Source organism: Plasmodium berghei (assembly GCF_900002375.2).
Source record: "Plasmodium berghei ANKA genome assembly, chromosome: 11".
NCBI classification, from domain to species: domain Eukaryota; phylum Apicomplexa; class Aconoidasida; order Haemosporida; family Plasmodiidae; genus Plasmodium; species Plasmodium berghei.
The window spans coordinates 1,571,788-1,596,177 of NC_036169.2; the positions used below are offsets into that span (position 1 = coordinate 1,571,788).

At 20.1% G+C, this 24,390-nt stretch overlaps 6 protein-coding genes across 6 annotated transcripts; 4 read left to right on the top strand and 2 right to left on the bottom strand.

Annotated features, from left to right (window-relative positions):
- Positions 1-196: 196 nt before the first annotated feature.
- Positions 197-481, top strand: PBANKA_1141800 (conserved Plasmodium protein, unknown function; the record flags this gene model as incomplete). Its single annotated transcript, XM_034565982.1, has 1 exon — positions 197-481. The coding sequence occupies one exon, from the start codon at positions 197-199 to the stop codon at positions 479-481; it is 285 nt and encodes a 94-aa protein (XP_034422624.1).
- Positions 482-1,731: 1,250 nt separating this feature from the next.
- On the top strand, positions 1,732-2,363 carry PBANKA_1141900 (DIP13 homolog, putative; the record flags this gene model as incomplete). Its single annotated transcript, XM_034565983.1, has 2 exons — positions 1,732-1,839; positions 2,088-2,363. The coding sequence occupies 2 exons, from the start codon at positions 1,732-1,734 to the stop codon at positions 2,361-2,363; spliced, it is 384 nt and encodes a 127-aa protein (XP_034422625.1).
- A 971-nt stretch (positions 2,364-3,334) lies between these two features.
- On the top strand, positions 3,335-3,778 carry PBANKA_1142000 (conserved protein, unknown function; the record flags this gene model as incomplete). The annotated part of the gene is made up of 1 exon (XM_034565984.1): positions 3,335-3,778. The coding sequence occupies one exon, from the start codon at positions 3,335-3,337 to the stop codon at positions 3,776-3,778; it is 444 nt and encodes a 147-aa protein (XP_034422626.1).
- A 454-nt stretch (positions 3,779-4,232) lies between these two features.
- Positions 4,233-15,304, bottom strand: PBANKA_1142100 (conserved Plasmodium protein, unknown function; the record flags this gene model as incomplete). Its single annotated transcript, XM_034565985.1, has 4 exons — positions 4,233-12,396; positions 12,538-12,605; positions 13,351-14,302; positions 14,436-15,304. The coding sequence occupies 4 exons, from the start codon at positions 15,302-15,304 to the stop codon at positions 4,233-4,235; spliced, it is 10,053 nt and encodes a 3,350-aa protein (XP_034422627.1).
- Positions 15,305-17,748: 2,444 nt separating this feature from the next.
- PBANKA_1142300 (rhoptry protein RHOP148, putative) lies at positions 17,749-21,144 on the bottom strand (the record flags this gene model as incomplete). The annotated part of the gene is made up of 1 exon (XM_034565987.1): positions 17,749-21,144. The coding sequence occupies one exon, from the start codon at positions 21,142-21,144 to the stop codon at positions 17,749-17,751; it is 3,396 nt and encodes a 1,131-aa protein (XP_034422628.1).
- A 2,724-nt stretch (positions 21,145-23,868) lies between these two features.
- PBANKA_1142400 (nucleoside diphosphate kinase b, putative) lies at positions 23,869-24,318 on the top strand (the record flags this gene model as incomplete). The annotated part of the gene is made up of 1 exon (XM_034565988.1): positions 23,869-24,318. The coding sequence occupies one exon, from the start codon at positions 23,869-23,871 to the stop codon at positions 24,316-24,318; it is 450 nt and encodes a 149-aa protein (XP_034422629.1).
- Positions 24,319-24,390: the final 72 nt, after the last annotated feature.

Genomic DNA, 24,390 nt, shown 5'->3' on the forward strand with positions numbered 1-24,390 from the left:
TTAACCATTTTATCGTATTGTATATTTATACGTAAAAAATAGCCAAAATATTAAATATTTATATCCATGTAAAAAAAGGTATATTTTTAGGAATTTTTGTGTCCTAATAAAATACATACACATATTCCCCAAATTGTTTAATCCACGAAAAGCGTATAAATATATTTTTTCCCATTAATAAAAACTAGAAAATAAAATGAGTGATGTTATTGATGATGCTACAAATAATGATATCAATGTGAATAAGGATTGTTATAAAAAATTAATAAAGTCTACCACATTTGTTAATGAGAAAAAGACTTTTGAGTGTTCTTCGATTATAGGAACAGTTAACGATATTAAAATCAGTGACGAAAGTATTGAAATATTTATGGATCATCCAAATTTATCTGATCATATAAAAAGTGTTATGGGGCACATGAATGACCATTTTACGAAAAAAATTAATGAAAATAAATTGGAAAAAACTATATCTCCTTAGTCGTTTTATTATTTTATTTTATTATTATTATTATTATTATTATTATTATTATTATTATTATTATTATTATTATTATTATTATTATTATTATTATTTTTTATATTACATGATGTAATTGCACAACTTTTTTGTTTATTCGATTTTTTTGTTTTTTAGCCTTCTATATTAACATTTAATTTGAAACTAATAAAAAATAAATGATAAGCCAACATACAAAAAAATGAAATAAATAATTATCATCATTAAAGTGTCTTACAATTATATATATATTAAACATATTGATTTAGAATTATTTGAAAAAATTATGATTAATTTAATTATTATTATATGATTGTTTTTAATTAAATTTAAAATATGTATAATTATTTTTTTATTAAAATATAAATGAAATGCAAATTGCTGTCTTTTTTTTCAATTTTTATAGCTGCACAAAAAAAAGTTCCAAATTTTACATGTACATGAAATATAAATAAGTTTGTTGTTTTAATTTTTGGTTAAATTATATGCTTAGCAAAAAATAAATTATGTACTGTTAATAAAAAAGTAAAGAAATATTCTGTACATGTGTGTATATATCTGCGTATATTTTGTACATATTTGAGAATATTTTATTTATATTTTATTTATATTCATAAATATTTTTTTTTATTTTATATATTATTATTTTTATTAAATACCATTTTTTCCATTTTATAGATAATGTTTTTAATTAATGATAAATTGGAAATTTTGGTGCATGTATATATGATAGGAAAAAAAAGGGGAAAATAAAATATAATGATAAAAATATTAAAATAAAACAACAATGAAATCAAACAAGATAGAAGAAAATCGATGATATTGTAATTGACTGTTCTACTAGAAAGAGAGTATTGTTTTTTTATGTTCTTGTTAATTCATTATCACTTATTTTTACATAATTTTTTTTACTACATTTTTTGCCATTTATTTTTTAATTAGATCAATTATAATTTTAAACATTTCTGATAAATCAGTTATTCAATTAAATATTATAACAATTTTGAAATGTATTCTATACGTGTATATATTTTTTAATGTAAACATATAAGATGTCTAGTTTTATTTAGTATTACTTTTAAAATAAATTACATAGCCAAATTTGTTTTATATACGTTCAAATAGAAATTATAAATTCGAAAAAAAAATAATACAATAATAATAAGCAAGAATATATCTATCTATGTTTTTTAATCGTATAATTTCCAAACTTTGAAGTATTTGTGTTAAAAATGGATCATAAAAAGAGTATACCTCTCATAAAAAGTGAAGATGAGTTATCTAAATGCATTGAACTGCTAAGAATAAAAAGGCAAAACATACATGAACAGATATTAAAGGTACAAACAAAATGAAGAAAAAAAGTCAAAACTGTGACTTATGTTCATACATTTTGTATAATTTCAATACATATGCATTTGCTTGCATTTTTGTTTTTAAACCTTTTTCATTTTATGATTATTGATATGGTATTTTCTTTGTTTGCATGTTGGACCATACTTTATTATCATTCTATATATGTTTCTTTAACTTTGTTATTTTATCATTATAAAATATATTTTTTTATTTTTTTTTAATTTTACATGAGGAAGAAGATAAAGAACGGATACAAAAAGAGATAGCCTTGTTAAACGAAAAATTACAAGAAATATGTAATAGTATAACTAAAAAAATACAAACACGTTTAGAATATGATAGAACGATTAAAGAAACATCATCTGCCTATACGAAAATAAGAGAATCTGCTAAATCCTTATTACACATTTTAAAAAGAGAAGAAACGCATTTGGGTAATAAACTATATAACGGAACATCTGATGATGATTATAAATCTTTTAAGGATTTGAGACACATACGAAATTAGAAGTTTTAATTATGACGTTTTATATGAATTAAAAAAGGGAAGAGGAAGATAAGGATCATATACATATATAAACTTATATTTATATGTTTTTTCTTTGTGTTTGCACGTTGAAATAATAATGTAAATAAGTTATATGGTTATAAATTGTTGAGGGAAAAAGGCCGAATATGATAAGAGGGTTTACTAAGATTAATGTGGTTCATAGTATGGTGGAATATTAGTGTTATCACATATATATATTGTTATATGGTTATTAGGCGTTTTTGCATATTCATCCTCATAAATAGTTTTTAATAATTCATTGAAATTGTCTATGATATCAATAATAGTAGCGCAAGCTATCTACAAAAAAAATAATTTGTAAAATTAAAAAATATTTTGAGTTATGTAAAATGGGGAAGGGAAAAATGATCTGAGGAATGTATTATAGGAGGAATATCAAAATATATAGTTATAATATGTTAAACAATTTAATGTGAAAAATAAAAATATTGTTTGATAAATATTCATAACATGATATAAAATGGGTATTTATTTTTTTACGAAAAACAATATTTTTAGAGTATATCCTAAGTTTATCCGATTTTATGTTTATATGTATCTTTTTTTATTTGATGTTTTATTTCTCAAACCATATAAACTCTTTATTCCAAATGACATAATTTTTGTTGCTAATATTGTTTCTACTATTGTTTTAATTTGAAAGATATGTCAAAGTATATTGCCTAATAATTTGTAAATGGATATATAGAAATTGTGTTTAAATTCTTTTTTTTTTTTTTGTTCTGTATTTTTAAATAGCTAAATAAAAATTTGATTAAAAATTTGAATTTTTTATTTAGCTGTTTAAAAATAGTAATTTTTTTTTTGATGATTTTTTACTTTTTTTAATATTTCTTTCACTAATTTTATTCACGAAAAACTTGAAAAATGCACAACACATTTGAAACATAGAATATATAATTATAACAATGAATAACATAAATAAAGAAAACAGATTACTAGTTTTAATAACTCGTATAAATATGCTTGTAAATTTATTACAGACTAGATTAGCATATCCATTAATTTATCCATTTAACACATCAGCTTTAAATAATGACAAATCGTTAAAATTATATTTTGAGAAATTAAAAAAGGATGGTAATTTTAATGAAGAGGCTTTTATGAAATCATTGGGTTTTATTACACCTGCAATTATATCATTGACAAAATTAGTCAACATTTTAAAAGCGGGTTATTCAGTTTGTAATTATTCTGGAATGACATCAAAATTAACTTATATAGATAGAAAGAATAACAAAAACATTTTAAACCAATATGATAAAAAATTACATCTCCTCACACCTCAGGTGTGGAGATTATTGAAACCTAACGATGAGGCAAATACAAAACATTTGAAATGGAGAAAGTAAAGAAAAAAGAAAATGACAATAAGGTCATAAATTAAAAAGGGGGTATGACATCAAGCCATTTAAATTGAGGCAGGCAAATGTGTGTTACATTTGAGCTTTGTTATGTTGTTTTCATTTTGTTTTGTTTTTATTTTGTTTTTATTTTGGTTTTATTTTGGTTTTATTTTTTCGTTTTGATGTTTTTGTGGAATCATAAAATAATACACACTTATTATATGTGAAAAACTTCATAACACAAAAAATAAAAATAAAAAATTAAACGAATAAATTATATTTGATGTATGGGAGTGGGCAATATCCATGTAGAAACATGAAATACAAATTATATAAAGAATCATAATAATATAACAAATGGTAGTAATTAGTTTTTTTATTAAGAAAGATAAAAAATATGATGATATATTTTTATTGACAATTTTATTAAATTCGTTAAATTGGGTACTTTTGTGTACTATTATTTTATATCGACACCTAGCTTTTTAAAAATATCTTTTATATTATTATGCCTATCCAAAATTCTAAGAAACTTCATTTTAATTCGTGGATCTTTTAATAAAACAGGTTTATTAACAATTTTACAAACATCTAAATCATTTTTATGCCCATCTTCTGAAAATTCTTTCCATCCTAATAATGTAAATTTATAACATGTACAACCTTCAAATTGTGATGTTTTATTTACTAATTCACTATTATCAGATATATTTTGAAGATTTTTATCATTTGGTTCGATATGAATTGTATTATTATTGTAATTAGAATATTGATGAAATTCATCTGTTTCATTAATATTGATATTTTCCTCATCATTATTTATATTAGTTTTTGTTAAATAATTAATATTTTTTTGTAATTTTTTTTGATTTTTTCCAAAATTATCATCCTCATCAAAGCTGTTCATAATATTTCCTTCCATATCTACAGTATTAGAAATATTAGTATTTCTAAACATATTTAGATTATTTTTATTTATATTATTAGAAGAAATACTGTCATTTTTTCCTGAATTAAAATCTCCTATATTTTTATTTTGAGTTCCAACATGTTCATGTAAGTTTTCACTATTACAAAATTCAACTTGTTCAGTTATTTGTTTATTTTCATCATTTTCATTTTCATTATTTGTTGTTTGATTTGCTTTTTCTGCTTCATAATCATCAACATGTTTTGACGGAGCTCTAGAAGATATGGTTTTTCTATTTCTAAAATGATCGTCATATGAATTTTTATCATTTCTTTTATTATATTGTTTATTTTTTGCTTGGGATAATAATTCATTTTTTTTTTTTTGCATTTTATTAAATTCTTCTTTTAATATATTAATATAATTATACAAAGAATGTGTTTGATCAATTTCTTTAGTTTTGTTTTGTTGTGATAAATTAAATAATGTAAAACTTTTTTTATCTTCATCATTTTCATATAAATATATTTTTGACAAAATATCAGAAAAAAGATGAGAAGGATAATCATATATTTTTTTATTAAGTGATGGATTAATGTTGCTAATATTTATATTTTTTATAGTAGTTAAATAATTATTATCTAAATGTTGATGCGATTCATATGCCTTTGTTATTTTGTTTAAAAATAAATTTGAATAAAAAACTTCACACAACTTATTAAATAAGTAGCGGTTATTTATCATAAAACTTGTGTTATTATACATTTTTTCAAAATAGAAAGAATAGTTTTTTTTCAATGCATAAGTTTCGTTACGTTCATCATTTTCAACATTTTCAACATTTTCAACATTTTCATCATTTTCAACATTTTCATCATTTTCAACATTTTCATCATTTTCAACATTTTCATCATTTTCAACATTTTCATCATTTTCAACATTTTCATCATTTTCAACATTTTCATCATTTTCAAGCTTCCTTCTTTTAGATGTAGCCATTGACTCATCGTTTTGATTTGAAATCAATTCAAGTTTTGTTTTTATTTTTACAGATTGATCTTTATATAAGATATGTAGTTGGTCAAGATCATAACAAATAAATAAAAGAAAATTTTTAAAAGTAATAGCTGGAATATAAGATGTATCTAAATTTAATACTTTTCTTTTAACACTTTCTAACTTATTTATAATAGTTAAAATTGAATTTGCAAAAATAATGAGAAAGTTATTTTTATCTTTGTCTATAGCATTTTCTGTATAATTTGAATTATTTAATAAATCGGGTTCTATGTTTGAAGTGGGTTCAGAATTGGTTGCATTATGATTTGTTTGATTCGATTTGTTTAGAATAAATTGATATAAATTGCGCATAGAATTCAACAATGAATTCAGAAAATTTTTCTTAAAATCGAATATATATTTAGAAAATTTACATAAAGATTTAAAATATTGTTTTCTACATTTTTTTACATCTATATGATTATATATTTGTTTTACATTATATTCAATTTTGCAAATTTTGTACATTTGATTTATACGATTTAATAATTTCACAGGCTCTTCATCGTTATTTTGGAAAAGATGTATAAGTATAAAAAGGGAATTAAAATTGTAATTAATAATTTGTATAACTATATTTAATATAATATTTATAATATTTAAATACTCATATAACTCAATTATTTTGTATAAATTTTTATTAGTGCTATCTTGAATAATATCAAAATACAATGAGAAAAATTCGATTAAGTTTGATATATTTATATATTTATTAAGTTTTAAAAAAAAATTAAAAGTATGAATATAATCGTTTTCTTTGTCATATAACTCATGTATTTTTTGAAATTTAATATCAACTTTTGTAAAAAGTGTAACAATTTTGTTATGGTTTTTATATGTTTGTATATATTTGAAGAAAAGATTTTCTAATTTTTTTTCAACTTTAAAAAAAATGAAAAAATAAATAACTTTATTTTTGATAATTTCATAAATAGTAGATAGACACATAGTAACTGTTTTTAAATTAATATAATCTGAATATTTGTAAATTATATCTTTATTATTATTATTAATAACATTTTTTGTATTAATTAAATTAAAATAATATTTAAAAAAAAATCTTATATATTTTATATAGTTAGGACATGAAAAAAAAACTTGTGTATATTTTTCCATTTTATTATTTGAAATTTGTTCATTTTTTTTTATTGTTAAATTTGTATCTAATTTAGATTGACTATTATTATCTGGTTTATCAAATATTTTATCTTTTTTTGAGAATAAAAATATATTTTGTTTTTCACTAATTAATATATCTTTATGGATAAATAAAGAATTTGAGTTATCATTTTGAATAAATGTATAATCTTGAATATTTTTATTTAAGAAATATAATTGATTATATATAATAGTGTGTTTTGTGAAATATAAGAAAAAAACATAAATATATCCCTGAAATATTGTAGATGTAATTTTAATAATAAATCGAATAAGTTCTTGTGGAAAAATATTCTTAAGTTTTATAACCAAATTTTGAATTATATTTAATAACTTATGAGATGGTAAATATAAAATTTTAATTAATTTATTATAAGCATTTTTATAATTATTAAAAAAAGATATTTTTAAAATATCAAGAACAAAACATAATAAATTAGACAATTCCTTTAATATATATAATTCCTGATTATATGTGTAATAAATATTATTTGATTGACTATTATTATATGAATAAAAAGAAAAATAATTAATTTTATTCATAAATATAGTTGTATTGCTATTACTTTCTTCTTTTTTACCACATAAAGTGGTTGAAATTAAATTTGATATAACATCTTCAATATGTTTAAATAAAATAGAAAAAATTGGTATTCTATGATTTATAAATATGACACAACAATATGCACTTAGACATCGAGCTATTACATTATTACTTTTTCCTATTCGAAGTATAAAATTTATATAATCACATATATCCTCAAAATTTATGTATTCTCTATTTTTTAATTCTTTTTTTATTAAAAACACTTTTTCTTTTTCTTCTTTTTTTAAATATCTTATATTTATATGTTCATCAAATGTATGTTCATCATTTCTTAATATATTCATTATATTTTCTACATTATCTATTTCATTGTCTTTTAAGAAATGCTGTATTGGATATGGACTTATTTGAAGTGTCAAGTTGTCTTTAAATTCTGAAATATTATTATCAAATTTATTTTTTATTTTTTTCTTTATATAGACTTTATTATATGATAAAAATGAAATACCGCATCTACTATTCCCAATATAATTTCTATGCATAATATGATCTAAGGAATTGTGAATATTCTTAGTCACATTCATTGTATTTGGAGGTGAAGGAATTAGTGAATTTTCAATTTCTTTATTAATAAAATTTGTGCTTTTTTGGATATCTACATCTTTTAGATCTGCAAAATTTATATTTAAATTTCCTATAAAGGATAAGTAATTGTTTGTGATTCGATTATGATAATTTGTAAAATAAAATGTATTTTCATATTCATCTTCTGCAAAATTTAAATTTAAAATTCGATATTCTTTTGAAAATTGGTCATTAATTATACGCTTTGTTGTATTTATAGAACAACACATATAAAGTAGTTTTGTTTCTGTGTTTATATTATCTAAGTTATTTCTATCATTTTCTATTATATTATTTCCACTAGTATTTGAAACAATGTATGGATCTTCAATTTTACAATATAAAATAATTTTTTCTAATTTTTTTTTTTTTAGTTCATTATTATTTATTTCATCATCTTCATTTTTATTTTTATTAAAATCCAATTGCTCATCATCTTTGCAACTCTCATTGTCTGAATCTGATTTTTCATTATCTGCATCAGTATCACTATAAATTCCTGTATAATTATTATTTAACATTTTAGAATAATTAAAAAAGTCTTGTGCATTTTCTTTATTTAAACTAGCATCAGTTTTTAGATTTTCACTATTTTTAAAGAGGCGATTTTCCAGATGTTCATAATTATTAATAAGTTCTAATTTGAATTTGTTTACTTCTTCATCATATATAGACAAGTTATTGTTTGCATTTCTTTTTTCATTATTTTCATTTTTTTTTTTGTCACTTTTCTGGGATATTAATGTGCTGAACACGCCATCATTTTCAGACTCGTCGCTGGAAATATTTTGAAGATATTGGGAATCTGTTTCACTTTCAAAAGGTGAATCTGACATTTCTGTTTTCTCAGAATCTGGTTTGTCTATTTGTGAATCATCGTGCTGGGTAGTAGATGTACTATTTTCATAACAAATGTTTTTCAAATTTGTGGACAAATAAAATGAATAAATATATTCTGGAAAAATATTTTTAAAATCAAAAAAAATTAATAATAATAACATGCCTGAAATATTAAAAGAAGGTAAAATTCTAGTATATCTTAAAATCGATCTTAAAAGAAAAGATTGATTATCTGAAGTGTTATTAAACCAACAATAGAATATTCTTAAAATATAAATAATATTATATCTTAAAGTATATATAGATGTGTGATGATTATATTCTGATATATTATTTGAACCTAACCAATCATTAAAGCTAAATAATTTATTTAATAAATATAAAAGGGAATAAAATAACTCATGATTTCTATAAGATTTTAGCATAGCAATTGTTTGATATTTTGAAATAGCGGTTAAATTATAAAAAAAATTAAAAAGAACGTTTAAAATACTTTTTACAAAATTTAATGTTTTTAAACGATTTTTTATTATTTTACAAAGATTTCTCCCATTTAACTTATTGAAGTTAATTAGAGCTAATTTTAAGTTATTAATATTTAAAAAAAAAATACTTTTGTTAATTAATTTTATTATAAATTCAAGATTATTGGCTAGGTATATTTTTGATCCTATATTTTTATAATTATTATCATCATATTTATTTATATAGTTTATCGATTTTAAATAATAATCATTCTTTTTATAATTTTTATCAATTTCATTATCATTTTCGTTAAAAAAATGACTATTTGTTGATTGATAATAAATTTCAGTACAATTCCTTTGATTAATAATTGGTTTATTTTTTTCATCTAATTTATTATTTTTGACACATATATAATTATTATATATCAAATTATCATAAAAGAATAGGCCATATTTATTTTGATAAAATTGTTTATCATTTTCTTCATCATATTTGTTATCTTCTTTGTTTATTTCTTCGTTTTGTTTGTAATCATTATCTGTGTTTTCATTATATTCGCTTCCATCATTTTGTGATTCATTTTCATTATCTATTTTGTATAAATTAGAAAAATAACTAATATTAGGGCATCGATTCATATAATAATACAACAAGTTTAGAGGTAAAATAGGATAATACCCTATTTTGGCACTTGAATTTGAATTTGAATTATTTCCAACATTTGAAATAGCTGAAGAAGCAGAATTAGATATTGTGTTTAAATTCGAATTATTAATATCTAATCCTGACATAGTAGTATTTGAATTAATAGTGGAAATAATATTATCATCAAATTCTTCTAACAATTCTATATATTGATCATTCATAGTTGTTCCTAATCGAGTACAGCTTTTTGAAGAGTTACTTATATATATATCATTGTTTAATTTACAATTATAATTATTTAATTCTTTAGATTTTTTTAAAATATATTTATCTTTTTCAATTCTTAATGCTTCAATAATTTTACAGACATTTGGGGTATAACACGATCTTAATGGAATAAAATTAAAAAATTGATTTTCTTGATATATAGATAAAATATGATCAATAAAATTAGAATTTGAATAATTATTATTTTCAATATTTGTATTATCTTCGCTATTTGATTTATCATATTTATGTACAAATTCTAGCATCGCATTTTTATATGTTTCTTTTCTTTTTTGTATATCCATTTCATTAAATCGTTTTTTTTCATATTTATATAAATCTGCATACAGACCTTTCAAATTTTCATACATTATGAAATATTTTTTAAAAAGAATTTTATCATTACTTATATAATCCTTTAAAAAAAAATTATTAAGATTTTTACAATTTAATGCTCCAAAATAATAATCTTTTTTTTTTTTAATTTCACCAATTAAATTTTTAATTTCTTCTAAACATACAAAAATAGAATAGCCAGAATGAAAAATAAAATATCCAGAATAATCATAAAATATTAAATTATAAATTATACTTAATATATATTTAATAGCTACTAAAATATATTCATTCGAATTTTTTTTATAGAATTTTTTTTTGACATTTTTCGATATCATATTGTTTTCTGATTTGTTCATTTTATTATCTTCAAAAAAATTAGTAGAATTATTCCCTTCTGTTATATTATTGTCATTTATTTTATTTTTTCTAAACTTAATTTGGAATTTGGAGAAATTGCTTTCTTCATATTGTTTTTCCAAAAAAATAAAATAATATAACAAATGTGTAAGATGAATTAAAAAGTTTAGAATATTTCTATTATTGCACATTGCTAATTTAAATAGTGGATATGCAGAAAGGAGATTAAAAATTTTAAAATATTCTAACGATATATTTTCTTCTGATTTAAAAAAATTATTAATTAATAAATTTGATTTATAAAATGCTATTATAGAACATAAAATATATGAACAAGAATTACGAGTATTTTTCATATCTTTATAATTATATCCATTTAAATAATATATATCCGAAATATCTTTATTTCTTAAAATATCATTATATGTATATACACATTTTAAATTATCATAAAAAAAGTTTTTTTCATTATACAAAATTTTTTTTTCTTTTTTTTCATCCAAATTATTAAATGTCTCTTTATTTAAATCTTCATCTTTTTTGTTTTGAAAAAAAGCAAAATTATTATTTTCAGGAAATATATATTCTGAATCTCCTGAATTTTTCATTTGGTTTATGTTTTCATTTATATTATTTTGTTTGTTTTCATTATATGGATCATCAAAATCATAATTATTGTTAAATTCGTTTTCTACTTGTTCTTTTTCATTATCATCATTTTGGCTGTAATTATTTTCTTCATTAATATTTGTATAATTTTCGTTATTATTATTATTCACCGAATTTTTATCATTTTCATCGGCATCTTCGCCTTCCTCATTCTTATTATTTATATTACTGTTTAATTGTTTCATTTTTTTATTTATAATTAGACAAATATTTATGTACGTTTTTTTGTACAATTCGATGTTATAATTGATTAACAAATTTATTCCACCTGAACAGTTCAGGAAATAAAATATAAAATCATTAAGAGTTGTAATAAAAGATATATCATACGAATTTAAAAATAATATGTTTTTTATATGTTTTTCAAACTCTTTTAAAATGTACAAAAACATGTTAAAAAATTGACTTTTTTCTAAATATGATAACATATAGTTATGCAATTTATATGTGTAATAATAATTATAATTTTGTTCACTCTCTTCACTGATAAATATTTCATTTTCATAAAAAATATCATAACAGCTATTTTTGCTTTCAGGATTACAAGAATGTTGATATAATTCTTTATGTATATTTTTTAATTCGTAAATTAATTTGGAAGTGATATTTTCATTGAAAAGACAATTTTTATAATCCTCTCTATGAATTATTATATCTATAACACTGTTTTCGAATTTATGTATTTCATCATAAAGTTTAACTCTACATATTATTATTCCAAGAAGTCTTTTTATGTTATATCTATTGAAATAATCCATGATAAAAAAAAAGAAAGGAAAATGATGAATATACAGAAATAAATAAAAAAAAAAATTATGAATGTACAGAAATAAAATGGTGATATTTTTTAAATTTATGAACAAAATGAATAAATCGTTTTACCTTTTCATTTTTTTGTTGGAAGATAAAGTAAGTAGTTTTGTGTACAAAGTTTCATTATTTTCATCGACCTATAAATTGAAGAAATAGAATAAAAATAAAACAAATAAGACAAAGGAAAATGCATAAAAACAAATACTTATAAAGTGTTATTCATACAATAAAATTCTATTTTATTGCTTTAAAATTATAAAGAATATATATATGAACATATATAAAGAAAACAAACAAAAAAAATATGCATAAATATTTTTTCTATTCATTTTTGAAAATTGCCTAAAATATATGTTTAATTGTATATGTTGTATACAAAAAAAAAGTATAAATCATATAGAATCGAAAATCGGTAGCTAAATAAGAAAATGTCCAAAAAAATGTATGTACATGCATATGATCAGTGTGTATATAATATAATACTAAATAAATCGGATATTCATAATAATATGAAAAGGAATCATTACTACAACAAGAATACACATCATTCCACAAATAAAATTACTAAAGTATATATATAGGCATGAGCATAAAATTTGGGCACGATTTTATAAACCATATAATGAAATAACAAATAAAGAGTAGCACTAAAAAATCATCACAATATAACAATAAATATATATTTTGAAAAAATAGTTATAAAATACAACTGTATATGTTAGGTATATAGAGCAGTTAAGATACCCTGCTATTACATATATACTATATCAACACAATTACACAAAAAGGGGAAAACGGCGAATTATAAAAATAGAAAAAGGCTAATTAAACGAAAAAAACTACTAGGAAAATTATATTATTTTTTTTTTTTTTTCAACTTACATAATTACAGAAAAGGTCCATAACATAATAATTCGATATTAACGCAATGATTGTTTTTAAAATGGACGTTTTAATTTTCCAAGACGATAAAAAATAAACACCATCAATTCTAAGGATATCGATTAAATAAATAAGTATATATGGACGCATACGATCAATTTGGACTAATTTTGAATTAATTTGCATATGTATTATATATTTTGCTAAATTTGGATATAAAGCACACCTCCTTAAAATTAGTAAACATCCTAATATATCATATATTTTTATTTGTGTATATTTTGAATAATTAAATAAAAAATTATCTTCATCAGATTTAATATTTTGATATATATAAAATAACCACATTACTCCAAATTTAATTATTTTTTTATATATTGGTAAATCATTTCTGTCTATTTCTTTTTTTTTTTTATATAAATTTGTTAAACAATTTAAAATTTTTATAATTAATTCATTATTTGGAGGAATAAAATGATTATTATCATCTGCTTCAATTGATGAATCGCTTAAATCTGATTCCCATGATTTGTTTAAATCATTTTGACCTGATTTATTTTGTTCAACTTCTTTTACTTTTGTTTCCTCACTTGGTTTAGAATTATCATCAATATTGTTACAATTATTATTTTCATGATCATTTTTATTATTTTTATTTATCTGATGAATATTATTTTTAACAAACTCCTCTTCTAGTATATTTGAAAATGTTGACAATTCATTTAATTCACCTATTTGGCTATTTTCATAATTTTTATGATCATTAATAGTATGTTTTTTTTCAAAATCATAATTTTCATCCATTAAATTGGCTATGTTATATGTCTTTATATATACTGGTTTTTTAGGAGAATAAACATCATCCTTTTCTGTTTCTATATTTTCAACATCTACTGTTGTTTCGTTAATTTTTGTTTTCATGTTTATATCATAAAGGTTTTCACGATAGTATCTGTGAAAGTAAAGTGAAATGACGAAAATGAAAAAGAGCAATAAAAATGGGGAAAAGACAAATGGAATCGTATGGTAATTATATTAGAATAAAGATGAAATAGAATATATATCAAACTATATCTAAAACATACCTTAAAGATTCATTAATTTCTTCGGATTGGCCTAAAACAATAAAAGAAAGGGTTTTAAAATTTCCTTTTATAATGATTTTATCAATTAATAATGTTGAATCAACGGCTGAATTGTTGTCAGGAACTGCATAAAAAAGTCTGCTTTTAAAATTATAAGAAACAGGAAACAATTGTTTAAAATATTGAGAATTATATTTATTAACAACATTTATATAAATATTTAAATTGCATTCATTAGGTAATGGATTTGTTTTTCCTTCAAAATCTAAATTATGAAATATTTTATCATTAGTTGGTAATATAAGTATTCCTGTAAATAAAACTATGTTAGTTGTAAATATAATTTCTTCTATAAATGTTGGATATGTATTATTTTGTATATCATTTATAACATCATTGTTTGAATTATTATATTGTGAAGAATTAAGTTTTTCATTGTATTGTAATTGTTTTGTTATTTCTTCATCTGTTTTGTCTATATGTATAGAGCAAACTGGTGTTTGTGTATTTATTAAACTATTATAATTTATATTATCATGATTAAAATAATTTTTTTTATATGCATTTATTCTGTTTTGTGTTTCTTTATTATTCCGATTTATTAAATTTTTATTAAAATATAATTGGTTAGATTTATTATTATTATTATTTATATCCATTGACACATTGTTATATACATAATTAACATTACCTCCCTTTTTTGTTTTTAAATCTTTATTTCTTTTTTGGAATTTATTAATATATTTATTATTATATAATGATTGCTTTAAATGCCTTACATATTTTTTATTTTTATGATGTGACATATTTTTATTTCCTGAGCTTCGTTTCACATCTTCATTTTCGCGCCTCTCTTTGGAAAAAAACATTTTTATTTTTTAAAGTATGAAAAATATATCAATTTGAATATGCACATATATTTATTTTTTTTTATTAGTTATTTATATCGTCAAATTTTTTATGATAAAAATGTTTATTATATGAGTATACTATTTTTGCAATGTGTACATACAAATATATATAAAGTAAAAATATAATAAAATAGTAATGAAAAAAAAAAAATGCCAAACTGAAAAACGGTATACAAGTTGTATTATAGTAATATTCTTTTAATTATAAAAAAAGAAACAAATTGTACTTTAAAATTATAGGCGAAAAGGCTGAATATATATCTATATATGGTTATATGTTTGTATAGGTATAAATATATGCATATATATCATTCAAATATTTGTAACAAATTATATTTATTCACATTTTGGATATCTTCTAATTCCAACATTATATATATATATATATATATATATATATATATATATATATATTTGTAAAATAGATACGGTAATGATATGTGTAATTCTTTTAAAAGTTAATCATTTTAACGAATAGCAAATGGTCTTATAAATGTCTGGCACTAATTTTGTGAAGAGTGAAAAAGGGCATTCTTCGTTTTTTCGCTATTTTGGTATTTCTTTTGAAAAATACTTAAATCAAGAGTGATTTACGCAATTTTTTCATTTTGTTAATTTTTTATTTACGATTTAATTTAATATATAGGAGGTATGCAAAGATTTCGTACAAATCTTAAAATATTTCCTTCGCTTTATTAGTAATATAATATGTAATATAAATTGGAGTTTAAATAGTTTAGATTGAAAAAAAAAATAAATAAAAATAAAAAAAATATATATAATACATTATATATTAAATCTTATATTCAAATTATAATTTATAAACTCATTTAATATAATAATATTTCCTTTAAAATATAAATTGTGAAAAAATAAATTATAGTATATAAATAATATTAATATTATATATGAAATAAAAGTGGTAAAGCATGTTATGAAGTTTAGGTTAAGTGTAACTTTTATTTGTTTATATTTTATAATATTATATGAATTATTTATATTTATTAATTATCAAAACAATATAAATTAAGAAAAATACTTGTTAAAAGAAAAAAAAAATCAATAAAAAGTACTTGACCGAATAAATAAAATAACGTATTGAATACCCGATAGGTATGTAAATTATATGCAAAAAAACTGCATACATTTAAAAAAAAAATAATAATAATAACAATAATAGTAATAATACACATAGTTTCCTATGTAAACAAGGGTATGTGGGATAAATTTTAAATATTGAAATTTTTATTTAAATAAAATGAAGGTAATATATCTTATAAATTGTATAAATATATATATAAATTAATGCTTTCCCCAGTTTGCTTAAATATAGTATATACCCACACAAATAAACCTCTATAAAAAAATATGCACTTTGAACATTGTACTGGAGTTGAAATAAAGCGTGAAAAAAAACTAAAAATAAAAATGTTATAATTTTATTTTAAAAGGATCACGAAATTAAGGTACTTAATCATAATAATTAACTGTTTAATTAATAAGTTATGGTTTTCAAAAAAATAATAAAAAAAACTGCAGAATATATAAAATATTGCATATTATACAACACATTGTTTTAAAAGGATTATTTAAGGTATTGAGTTGTAGAAATGGATATGAATATTATTTATTAACAGTTGTCAACATGCTTTTATACATTGTTCTCATAAAAAATTAATTTTATTTGATAATGATAAATACAAATCATTAAATATATATCAATTTGTGTATGACAAAATTTATTTATTTTGTATGTTGTAAAAAATGTAGTTATGTTTGTGACGGCACTTTTAATTATTCAAAATAGGACATTATTTCGTATCGGTTTGTTTAACATTAATATTTGTTTCTTTTTACGAATTGACGAGCATAAATTTTTGTGAATTGTATAAAAAATGTAAATATGCATAATACTATGTATGGGCACTATAAATCAAAAAAACGGCCACAATTTTCATACTACACAAATATAAATATGCATTAAAAATATATTATCCATTTATATAAATATATTAAACATTGAATTTATACAGAACGAATTTAGGAATAAATATACACATGTATATATTAATACGTTTAAAAACATGTATAATATTATGAAATTAATAAAAAAAAATATAAAAGCGGATATAAAATGCGTACATATATATATACACACAAATTTATATGGGAATGCAATTAAAAACTTAGTATAATTATTGAAATGATAATAAAACATATAGATAGAAAACCGGCTTATTTTTCTTCACATATTTATTTTTTCATACAAAAAAGTCACAAATATATGAAAAATAGGAAAAAAACAAAATGAGAACAACAAAAAATACCCAAAGATAAAAAATGTGTGAACTTGTATATAATCCAAAACAAAAGATAAAAAAAAAAAAAAAAAAAAAAAAATATTAAGATTTAAAAAATTCTTCTAATATATGTCCAACAGTATTAGGATAAGATAAATGTGATGCAAAATAAAGATGAAGACATTTTAATGTCAAAAAGTTGAGTATACCTCCAATTCCTTTTATTCTCAATGTATTAATTTTTCGAAGTATTTCTGAAATGGTATTTTCATCAATTTTATATATTTCCAAAAATATATTTAATATATTAGGTTGTATTTGAAAAGGGTTAATATATGTTCCTATTGCTATATCTTCTATATTTTTATTATCTTGATATTGTTTTAAAAATACATCCGAATTTAAAAAAAACATATAAAAAAATAACAATATTTTTTTGTTAATATGGCGTAATCTTATAACAATATATTTTAAATGATCATAAATTAAAAAACGTCTTAATAAATTAAATTCTTCATTTTTTTGATTTATAAGATTTTCAATATTTTTTATTATATTTACTTTTTCTAAATGGGATATATATCCACATATATTTTTATTAACTAGCCAATAAATTGTTGGAAATGGTCTAATATGTTTAAGTAAAATTATTTCATTTTCTATTTCTGTTTTATTTTTGATACATTTCATTTCATCTTCATATTCATCATCTTCTCCATCATCATCGTGGCTTTTATAATTTTCGGTTTTGTATCCTATATCTCTATTTTCCAATTTATAATTTTTTTTATAATCTAAACATGTCGAATTTTGGCTAGCTATGCTTATTTCAGTATGACTTGTTAATGTGTTAGAATTTACTAGAGTGTATGCATAATTATTTGGAGTATTTTCAACTTTTGTTATTTCATTATGCATAATATAACTAGTTTCACAGTTTGTTGTAACATATTTAAATGTATTTTCTAAAATATCATTAGTATCACTAAATTTATCATGAATATAAGTTTGAGTATTTGAATCGTTTGATAAAAAATCTGAATTTATTTTTTCGTTTAAAAAATGTTTTTGGTCATAATTATTTGAATTTTGAAAATTATTATTTTTTTTATCGTTCGATTTTGTGTGTGTATTAAAATTTGAGATATTATTTTTTTCTGATTTTATAGGAGAAAATGCGGCTTTACTATTTTTAATTTGTTTGAGAATAAATTTATAAAATTTGTAATCTATTTTATTTTCAAAAATCATTAAAAAAATAAAATAATCAATTGTTAACTCATCATAATTATAATCATCTTCAATGTTACTATCTTCTAAATATTTAATTTTATCTTGTTTAAAATTTCTAAACAAATTTGAAAGTGGTGTTTTTTGTGAATATAAAAACCGATTAATAAAATATGATATATAGACCCTTTTTTGTTCATCCAAAATTTCTAATATATTTTCTTTTCTTTTCTTTTTATAAGTATGTTTTTTTTTATGATTATTTTCGTTTCTATATAATTCTTGTTTATATAAATCATTAAGAAAAACTGTCCTTAAAATATCTATTGATTGATAATTAGAAAAACATAAATTTATAAGGTCATATATATTTCTTTCTTTATAATTATATTTGGATAATTTAAAAGATCTGCATATATTTTTAAATATTCTAGTGCTATCAAAATTTATAAAAAATGGAGAAATATTAATAGTTCCAATATCATTTTTTAACATCATTTTTATTTTTCTTAATCCATTTGGATCTCGATTTAAAATATTGTGTATTTGCGAAAAATGATTAAAGCATAGTGTAACATCACAGTATGAACTGTTTACAATATGGTCACTATTGTTATTATTATTATTATTACTACTACTAATACTATTATTATTATTATTATTATTATTGTTATTGTTATTATTACTATTATTACTATTATTATTGCTATTATTACTATTATTATTGTTATTATTACTATTATTATTATTATTATTATTACTATTATTACTATTGTTATTATTATTACTATTATTATTATTATTATTATTACTATTATTATTATTATTATTACTATTATTATTATTATTATTACTATTATTACTATTGTTATTATTATTGTTTGTTTTGTTAAATATGCTTGAATTATATTTAGGCAACTTAAAAGATGTGTATTGATTTTTCATTTTTCCACGAATGCTATTTTGCTTTATTATATATCTTGTATTATCCCATTTGCTTTTCGTTTGATCTTCATAATTCAAATGAGAATATTTAGCAGAAATTTTTTTATAACTTTTTTCATAATATTGTGAATATTCTTGGTCATAATTATTATGATCATATTTTTCGAGGGTTTCTACATTTTTTTCAATTTTTTTAGAACAATCGTTTTGCATCTCGGATTCCTTATGTTCAACATATACACTATCACTATAATGATTTAAAATAGATTCGCTTTCTGACATTGTGCAACTTACATAAAATAGATCAATGGGTGTATTCGAATTCCCATTATTATTATTGGTACTATTTTGTTCGCTATTTTTTAAAGTGGATGGCATTTCTGAGAAATTTGAAAGCGATTTATCTGTTTCAGTTAATATGTTTTTTGTATTTAATATATTTTCTGATGGATTGAATTCAGTTCCATTGTTTGCTATATTTGAGTTTGTAGGAATGATCATATTTTGTAAAGTAAAGCTTGATGACAATATTGAATTTTGTCCCGATTCGATATCATTACAATTACATGAATTCCTAAACATTTTATTTAAGATTTCTGAATCACTATTATATACACTTGTATGTGATTGCATTAATTCATTTTTAATTCTTCTTGGTTTCCTTTTTTTTTTTTTTTTTTTATTATTATTTTTATCAAATTTTATAAAACATAAATTAATATTTAAAGGTTCTTTTATAAAAGCATCAAGACAAAGGTAATTCTTTATATAATGAACTACTTTTTCATTTTTTGGGAATTTAAATATTTTGAATAATGTTGTATTACACATATCTTTTGAAAACATCGAATCATTTGAGTAGAGTGAATTTTTTTTTTTTTTTTTAATATCAGAATTGTTTTCATTTTTTTTTTCTTGATCATTTTCCTGGAAATTGTTATTAATTAAATTGCAACTTTCACATAAGCAATTTGAAGAATTACTATAATTGAAAAAATTGGAAGTAATATCATTATTTTCATTTGGATATGCTGAGTAATTTTTATTATGTGGATTTACTTTTGTCTTGTTATTTTTTTTAAATAAATTTTTTTGACTATAAAAAAACTTGCTATATATTTTATGGTTTTCAAAAATATTATTTTTCGATTCTTGGATGTTAATTATTTTATATGAATTAACAAGTTTTATTAATATTTCATAGGATTTTTCATTATATATTTTAATATCATTAGTAATTATAAATTTGAAAATGCAAAACAAATCTAACTTTTTTAAAAAATCGAGCTGAATTCTAATTTGATCTGAAGATATATCATCCATTTTTATTTTTGTTTATATATATCTATAACTATATTGTGCAAGTGCAGATCAATTCACACAAAAGCCTTTGCCCTATAAGTCCTTGTCAAGAAGGATGTAAGTAAGAAAATAAATAGATATATATATATGGGTATACTTTTCCGAATGTCTACGATTATATGCATACTGGTATTGAGCGTGATACTACAATTCATAATAAATGCATTTTTATAACAGGTTTTGAGAATGAATAATTTCGTTGTTTTGTCCACCTTTTTTTTATTTTTATACAGTTTTATTTGTTCTATATTATTATATATTTTATATTAATTTTGTTTATTCATTTAATGCTTATTTATTATTATATTTTTTTTTATTTACTGTTGCATGGATTTGTTAGGGGAAGATATTTTTATGTATTATGATAACATTTTAAATATATTATATGGACGTATAATGCTAATTTAAAAAAATAGTTTATTTCAAAATAAAAATTAATAACAAATTATTAAAAATATTTGAGATAAGCATGTATAATAATGAAATGCCCCCTATTATATTTGGTAAAATTTATAATTTTTTATAAAAATTATATATGTATATATTATAATTATATATTGAAACGATAACAATTTTTCCAAATTTTTATTTTTTTTATTTTTTATATCCGGCGCTATTATATATGAAACCATGTATAATATGTATATTCACCGTATTATACATTTTTAGGGTATAAATATATTATATATTTTTTAATATTATATATAATAAAGCCTTTAATTATCATAACATTTAAATAATAAAAAAATAATAAACGTATAGTGCAAAAGAATATTAATGAATATATAGGACTTTAATTAATATACTAAAACAGGTATTATATTTTTTGCGTTTTTATTCCTTTTTATTTTTTACTTAATAACCCATATGGATAATATAATGTGATGAAGTATATACTGGCATATATATTTGCCTATACTTGGGGATTTATATTTGTTTATACATGAACTCAGATGCACACTTTACTATATTTTCCCCATTTTTATAGTAAATAGAAATAATAAAATAAGTTAATTTTTTATACATGTTTGTTTTATGAGCATACTATACCAAACTGAATAAATCGCTGGATTTATATGCATATCTGTCAAAATGCTATACATATATCATGTTGGAAGTTCTAAATGTTGACCATTTTAAAAATATACATATATATATATAAGAATAATGAATATCATATTTTACAAATATAAACGATACTATTATAAGGGCTTGTGGTATATGAATTTATTCATGTTGAATAATAAAACCAAAGAATTGATTATCCCCCTCAAATGATATATTTGTACTATTTATATACTATGTTTTTTATGTTAAAAGAATTAGGAACAAATTAAATTTCATATTTTTTTCACTAAATATATATATAATTGTATTTAATACTACAACATATGAATGATAAATTTGTTTATTTGAAAAAAAAAAATATTGTATGTTTATACATTATTAGCGTCTTGTAAATGAGGAAAATAAAAATATGAAAAATATTTTCTAAATTAATGTCCTGAAATAAAAATTCATATTTTTTTATATATAAGTTGAAATAATTAAATTGTTATAATTCTCAATTTAATTTTAAGAATAAATGTAATGCTATATTGTATATCGATTTAGGGGATAATTGTGCCTATGATTGGAATACTATTACAATGTTTATACAAGATATAAAAAAAATGGGAGAATATATAAAATATAAAAAAACGAATTGGAAAAATTAAGGAAATCATAGAAATAATAAGTATTTTGTCATTTACTACGTTTGTATTTAAAAACAATAAATAAAAATACATATACTACTAAAACATGAATGTAAAAAATAGTGGAATAATATCGCTAGTAATAAAAGCTATGAAGCAGAGTATTGTTAATAATTAATTTTATGTGTAACGGGTAAATGGGAATAAAATAATAACATAGTTTTAGCTAGTTTTTAAAGTCACTTTGTGCTTTTTTTTTTCTATTTACTTTTAAGAGTATGAGAAAAAAAATAATTAAAAGTGAAAAAGGAATGAAAACAATTTGTTGATTCGCAATGTGTGTATTTTAGTATATCATAGAAATTATTTTGGTATGGTAAATATCGGGACAAAAATTAAAAAAGATATAAATATAAAATGTATTGAAATAATAAAATAAATGTTCATAATTAAATTTGTCATTTTAAGAACTATATGTATTATTTTTCGTATGCTAAAATATCATTGAAAATATTAATAAAATAAATATACAATACTGGAAAAAGGTAAGAATTTAAGTAAAAATACGAAATAAAATTAATTATGTTTTATAATTTAAGAAAATAAATAAAACATACTTAAAAAGTATATGCTTATAATGTATGCATACATACTTATAGCATATCTTCATATTAAATTTCATAGTATTATCGTATATTTTCATTATAATATATTAGATCACTATACTTTGCTTTATTGTATTTACAGCTTTTAATTTCTTTTATTTTCCATTTTGATATGGTACTACAGTTTTAATTACTGTATGTCATTTGAGCATACCTATAACACATTTATTTACATATATGTAAATATTTAATTTCACTTTTTTTAGATCTTTTATGGGAATATAAAAAAACGCACACAAAAGTGATAATATTTACACACACACTACAAATAAAAAAAAAAAATAATAATAAATAAAAAAAAATAGCTATTTATATTTTGAAAAATGGAAAAAAGTTTTATTATGATTAAACCTGATGGTGTCCAAAGAGGATTAGTTGGTGTAATAATTAAACGTTTTGAAAGAAGAGGATATAAATTGATAGGATTAAAAATGTTAAATCCTACTGAAGAAATATTAAAAGAGCATTACAAAGAGTTATCTGATCAGCCATTTTTCAAAAAACTTGTAGATTATATAAATAAAGGCCCTGTTGTAGCTATGGTGTGGGAGGGTATGGATATAGTTAAGCAAGGAAGAAAATTAATTGGGGAAACAAATCCATTAAATAGTAATGTAGGAACAATTCGAGGAGACTTTTGTCTAGAAGTTAGTAGAAATGTTATACATGGTAGTGATTCAGTTGCCTCAGCAAATAGAGAAATTAATATATGGTTTAAGGCTGAGGAATTGGTCCAATGGAAAAGCCACTCTAATGATTGGGTGTACGCATAATTATTCTATTTTAAAATTTTTTTTTTTTTTTTCGTTACTTTTTTTTAAACAATATTTATCTTTTAATAGGCT